This window comes from Kryptolebias marmoratus, linkage group LG17, assembly GCF_001649575.2.
Source record: "Kryptolebias marmoratus isolate JLee-2015 linkage group LG17, ASM164957v2, whole genome shotgun sequence".
Lineage (NCBI taxonomy): Eukaryota > Metazoa > Chordata > Actinopteri > Cyprinodontiformes > Rivulidae > Kryptolebias > Kryptolebias marmoratus.
Window position 1 is genome coordinate 3193695 of NC_051446.1, and position 6390 is coordinate 3200084.

Sequence of the window (6390 nt, forward strand, 5' to 3'; positions counted from 1 at the left end):
GTCTGTCTGTCTATCACGCTAGCAAAACAGTGGGTTAACTTCGCCAAAACAAGTTGTTTGACCTTTCACGGTCTCCGTAGTTCCCGTTGCAGCGCGAGCACAGCGCGGTGGTTACGAGCGTTGAACATGAACGCGCGGAGACGCAGGGGGAACCACAGACATGAATAGTCAATGACTTATATGGAGTAACATATAAGTCATTGTGAATAGTATTCATGTCTATGGGGGGAACCGTATCTGATAGGGGAATGCGGCTCGACGTAACAGCGGCAACTCGAGCACATTGCTGCCCCCTATATGTCAAGAGGACAAATAACACCTTTTCTCTTCAAATTGCCAACCCGCCACAGTGGTGTGTGTGTTGATCAAACTCATCCGCCACTTCAAATATTTACCCGCATTTGGCGGGTGCTGATTTCCACCCCTGATCCAAACAGAGAAGAACAAGTGCTTTTACCGAGTGGGAGAACGCAGTGGATGAGCCAGACAGTGATGACGGGGTAACACTGTACATCACTCAAAAACATGCTATGGCTGATGAACGAGATTTGCTGGGATTTTGGAAAATAAACTTAAATGTGTATCCCAAACTGGCCAAGTTGGCGAGATCTGTGCTCTGCATGCCAGCGAGCGAGTTTTTAGTGCAGATCAGCGGAGGACTGCTCTCAAACCTGCTACAGTGGACACAATATTGTTCTTACATGACCACATGTAAAACCATGTAAGTAGAAGAGCATCTTGACAGATTTTTAAATATGGTAATAATTTTTGTATTTAAGCAACTTGGGGTCTAATTCCCGCTTTATTTTGCAGGTTCATAGCCGAAGAAGCAAGGCTATGTGGCTGAGTACCTAGAACCCTCAAAGCCAGCTTTATACTTTTATTTTGTTCATGTTTGTGCAATTCCTAATATATTTTTTGATCATTTTTATTGTTCTTTTTTACTCCCATTATTGTTGCAATTCAAGCTTGTGCAACGTATTAGTTTTCTTTAGTCTACTGTTATTCTTTCAGCACTTTGTCTGTTCGTTGTTATAGATATTTTGTTTATTAAAGTATTAGCATAAGCATTACAAAAGGAGTAAAAGCTTACTTAAAATAACATGTCAGGTTTGCTTTGGGTTCGGGCCTCTAGTTAGAGTTAATTAGTTGGGTTGGATCAGGGTCAAACACAATGCCTATGGCCATGTGCCGGGCCAGGTTGGATTTTTTAGGCCTGAATGAAACTCTAGTTCTTAATTGCTTTTTTAGATCAAGTACGAGAAAAAAATAAGGCACCGCACAATTCTGAGGAAATAAAACAGAATCACTTTGTAATTTGCAGTTCTAAAACAAACATCTGCATCAGATTAAATTTGCCAATTATGTCTTCAGTTAAAAAAGATAGCTCACACCCTGGAGAGTGTGAGCCCTGTTGCAGGAAGTAGATGGACATGAATCATGGCTCCAACGCAAGAGACAAAACAAAGGAGAAAATTACGAAACTTCTTCAAGAAGGTAAATCATCACAGAATGTTGAAACAGTCAGCTGTGTCAAAAATCTGAACCAAGTACAAACAACATGGGGAGATTGTAAAAGGAAAGCATACTGGTAGATCAAGGAAGACATCAAAGCATCAAGATAGAAAACCTAAAGCGTTATGTTTTGAAAACAGCAGAAAAACTAATGAGAAACAGGTTTGCGGAAACTCGAATCAATGTCTGTGACTAAACTGTAAGAAACTGCCTAAAAGAAATGGGATTTATATACCGAAAAGATAAGCAAAAGCTATCATTGACATCCAAAACAAAAAAGGACAAGATTACAATGGGCTAAATAAAAGCAATTATGCACTGTGGGTGACAGGGTGAAAGTGCTCTTCAGCAATGAATCATGAATCTTCATTGGGCAAAGTGATGATGCTGGAATTTTTGTTTGGTGCCGGTTCAATCAAATTTATTAACATGATTGCCTGAATAACATGTAATTTTTCACAACCGATTATGTGGGCCTTCATGTCACATAAAGGCACAGAGTAGATGGCAGTCATTACATCTTCAATCAACGCCTTAGGCTACATGGAAATTTTCGGCACTTTTTCTAGATGAGAATGCATGTTGTCATAGGTCAAAAGACGTATAAACGTTTTTTCAAGATAGTCTGTGTCAATAGCATGGCCTGCAAATAGTCCGGATCTCAATCTAGTTGAAAACTGAAGAAAATGGTCAATGACAAAAAGTCAGTTGCCTTTTCTGGGGGCTTTAACATACTTAAAAATTATGAGAACACATTAAAAGTAAGCAAAAATTTTGATTTTATAAGGGTCTCAAAAATAGGCCTCGCAAATTGGTTTAACAGTGCCACCTATTTTGGCAACATGAAAACCTTTTACTTAGAGGTCTGAAATCTGATACACATGAAAAACTCACCAAAACACACAAAAATGTGTGTCAGAGGTATGACCTAAACCCAATAATCACAAATGCCATTCTGGGAGTTTACTCATGTCATATTTGAATAAACTCCTTCTTAGAGAATTGGGAGTATCAGCTTCAAACTTGGTCAGTAGCCCCTGCTGTCCATGGGTCAAAATGACCCCTGAGGCCTCAGGGGGCAGCAGGAGGATTAACACGTTGGAGATTAAACATTACCAAAAGCTTTGCATGAGTTTTAGTCATAGGATAAAGGCTAGACCTCAAACTCTGACTTGGCGTCATGAGACATAAAACTGCTATAACAGACGCATTAAAACATCTGATCTTCACAAAAATGCATGTTTGCACAAGCCAGAGTGTCGCCAAGGTGCGAGGGCTGTACATCAACCGCCTTGTTGCTGAAAAGTGCTATATAAATAAATTAGACTTGACTTAACTTACATTGGTGCTTAGTTTTATATTCTTCTGAGGGATAACAGACTGAATGATAAAAAAACAAACATTAGCTCTTGGGGTTGTGTGAATGTGTTGGTGAGTGTCCAACCTGTCCTCTCTCTGTGTCCATCTTCTTTCTGAGAAGCATCTCAAAACAATGGTTCTGATGTAGCAGGTCAAAGATGTATGTCATTTCATTATATCGTCCAATACCTGTCAACAGACGCACCTGCGCACGCACGCGCGCACACACACACACACACACACTTGTTGAATTCATTGCCAAGAACAGAAATAGGTGACAAGAGGACAAATTACAGTCAGATTAAAAAACACAACATTATGAGTGAACATAGACCTAAGTTTAGTTCCATCAGCAGACCTGAGCATCACAGGAACAAACGTTTATTTGCAGCCTTTCACTTTCTCTTTATGGCATTAATTTGGCCTTCAATTCTAATGTAAAGGATGTTGGTGTTAGTTTTCAATCAGGATATGTGATTTAATCTCCACATTAAAAATGTTACCAGAATCACCTTTTGTCACTTATGTAATATCACTAAAATCTGAAATATCTTGTCCCAAAATGATGCAAAAAAACTGGTCCATGCAATTATCATACCTAGGCTGGACTACTGTAATTCTTTATTATCTAGGTGTCAAAAGACTTTAAAAAGTCTTCACTTGATCCAAAATGCTGCTGCCAGAGTTCTAATGAGAGTTAGGAGGAGAGATCAGATTTCTCCAGTTTTAGCTTCTCTCCATTAGCTCCCTGTCAAACTAAGAATAGAATTTAAAATCTTACTTCTATCATACAAAACTCTCAACCAAGCTCCATCTAATATAAAAGGATTTTTTGTTCCATATTTTCCTAACAAATCTCTTCGCTCTCAGACTGCAGGTTTAGTTGTGGTTCCTAGAGTTTCTAAAAATAGAATGGGAAGCAGAGCTGTCAGTTATCAGGCTCCTCTCTTGTGGAACCAACTTCCAGTTTCTGTCTGTGAGGCTGATACTCTGTTTAATTTTAAGACTAGGCTTAAGATTTTCCATTTTGAAAAATTCTATAATTAGGGTTGGCTTGGGTTTCCTAAGCTGACCCTTAGTTATGCTGCTTAGACTGCTGGACTTTGCTGAACACATTTCTTCACTCTACTGCTGTATTTACTCTCTACTCTCCATGTTTCTATTTCTCATTATTTTTTTTATCAATAATGTGATTTTCTTTGTCTTTCTTCAAATAGAAACTACATCTGGACCAGCCATTCAGTGTTTATCTGTGTCTCTATCCTGTCGTCTCAAACCCCAGCCAGTCACAGCAGAGTTTTCCCTTTCCACTGTTACCAATGTGCTGCTCACGATGGGAGACTTCCACAGAGCGATTTAACGCAATCTGCTGGCTTCCTTAGATAGATCACCTCTACTAATTGGCTTTTTATGATGTCAGTAAATGTTTTTGTACAGTGCCCTGAGACAATTTTTGTTGTGACTTGGTGCTATATAAAAATTTAATTGATTACATAGATATTCACCCCCTTTAAAGTGATTCAACTTAAGAGCAATGATTTCTGAAGGAATTCATTCTGTAAATATACCTTTACTACTTTACTTTGATTTTTAAAGCAATATCCAGTTTACTCTGTCTTTTAAAAAGTTTAACTGGGAGGAATGTCAAAAGCAACAACAGAGTCAGGGTTCAGGCCTCACCAGCAGGCTGTGGTGCTCTCCTGGAGCCAGGTAGGTATGGCACAGGTGACGAGCAGCTTGGAGCACTCTGACAATCCCCTCCATGTTACAGGTGAGGCTGAAACAGCTATGAGCCACGATCAGCAGCTCAACGACTGCAAGGAACAAAGGTAAAGGTTTAATTACAAATATTTGAGTGATGATCAAACACAGACAGTGGAGTCCTGTGTATGTGTGTGTCGTACTGCAGTGCAGGTCTCTCAGAGGAACAATGGTGAGGTTTTCCAACAGTCTGAATCCCACCAGGTTGGGGTCGTCACACAGTTTAATCAGCTGCACCAAAGAGTCCTGGCCTTCTGATGGCCTGAAAACCTGCTTCTCTCCTGGTTGAAAACACAAAGATTTACCATGGAGAAACATGACCGAGACAAATATACAAAAGGGGCTGTGTTTTCACCAGACTGTATCTCCTGATTAGATGTCAGCAGCGCCTGAACCACAGCAGAGGAGAGCAGCTCTGCTACAGACTCAGCAGAGAGACTTTGAGCCCTGATGAAGGTCTGAGCTTTCCTGAAACGATCTGGCTGCTCCAACAGCAGAAGCTTTTCAAGAACACAGCTAGGTTCCTCCATGCAGATCTGATGGAATGTACACTGCAGCTCCTGAAGAGGCAGAGGTAACAAGGAGAAAAAACTAATAGCTACAGAATGTAAGATGTATACATTGATTAAACTCACTCTGCAAAAACAGTTTTGGAATTCTCCTTTTGTTTTTTTTAAAAAAAACCTTTTCCTTTATAAACATTTTAAAGAATAAACAACATTATGAGGTCAAGAGATGAAAGAATTCACAAAATGAAGGCTAAAGGACGGCAACTTGAAAGGCTCCACCGGAAAACTCGACTGGTTGTTCATAAAGACATTTACAAAACTCACATGTTGCATTACAAGGACTGTATCAATCTAGCCAAATCCTCCTACTACACTGGTTTAATTTGTTCAAATGAAGGCTCCACCAAGTCAATATTCTCCCTCTACAAGAACATCACCCAAGCCCCGGACTCTCTACCTTCACATCTGTGTTCAACTCAATTTTGTAATTCCCTCATGTCATTTTTTGACAGTAAAATTGTTAAGATCCACCAGCATCTCAGCTCACAACCCTCCCCCTGTCCTATTCTTGAACTTTCTCCTCCAGCCCACTCCTTCTCTTCCTTCGAGCTCCCGACGACTTCAGAAATCACAAGCCTCATCAACAAGTCCAAGTTGACCACCTGTTTGCTCGACCCTCTTCCAACAGTCCTGGTTAAAGCCTGTGCCCTATCTATACTCCCTCTCATCTCTGCCATTATTCACTCCTCTCTCTCCACCGGAACAGTTCCTGCATCATTTAAAATTGCTGCCATAACTCCTATCTTGAAAAAACCTGGCGCTGATCACCATAATCTCAATAATTTCCGTCCTATCTCCAACTTGCCTTTCATCTCCAAGATTCTTGAAAAGACAGTAGCATCCCAACTTCACACTTATCTATCCAACAACAACCTGTATGAACTGTTTCAGTCTGGTTTTCGTCCCCTCCACAGTACAGAAACAGCCCTCATAAAAATCACCAATGACCTCCTCTTGGCAGCTGACTCCGGCTTGCTGTCCATCCTCATCCTCCTCGACCTGAGTGCAGCGTTTGACACCATCTGCCATGCCACCCTACTCAACAGACTTTCCTCTATTGGTATCACTCAGACTCCTCTAAACTGGTTTAAATCATATCTCTCCTGCCGCACTCAGTTCATCCGGATCAAAACCTTCACTTCTGAGCCTTCATCTGTCACATCAGGAGTTCCCCAGGGCTCTGTCC

At 40.6% G+C, this 6390-nt stretch overlaps 1 protein-coding gene across 1 annotated transcript in view; it reads right to left on the reverse strand.

The window, feature by feature from the left end:
* The window catches only part of spg11 (SPG11 vesicle trafficking associated, spatacsin), a 112292-nt gene that overhangs the window by 30590 nt on the left and 75312 nt on the right, over nt 1-6390 (reverse strand). The window contains exons 32-35 of the mRNA XM_017438613.3: nt 4991-5195; nt 4779-4916; nt 4555-4688; nt 2960-3079 (exon numbers count right to left, since the gene is read on the reverse strand). Coding sequence (XP_017294102.1) covers nt 2960-3079; nt 4555-4688; nt 4779-4916; nt 4991-5195 — 597 coding nt within the window. The remainder of the gene's footprint in view (nt 1-2959; nt 3080-4554; nt 4689-4778; nt 4917-4990; nt 5196-6390) is intronic.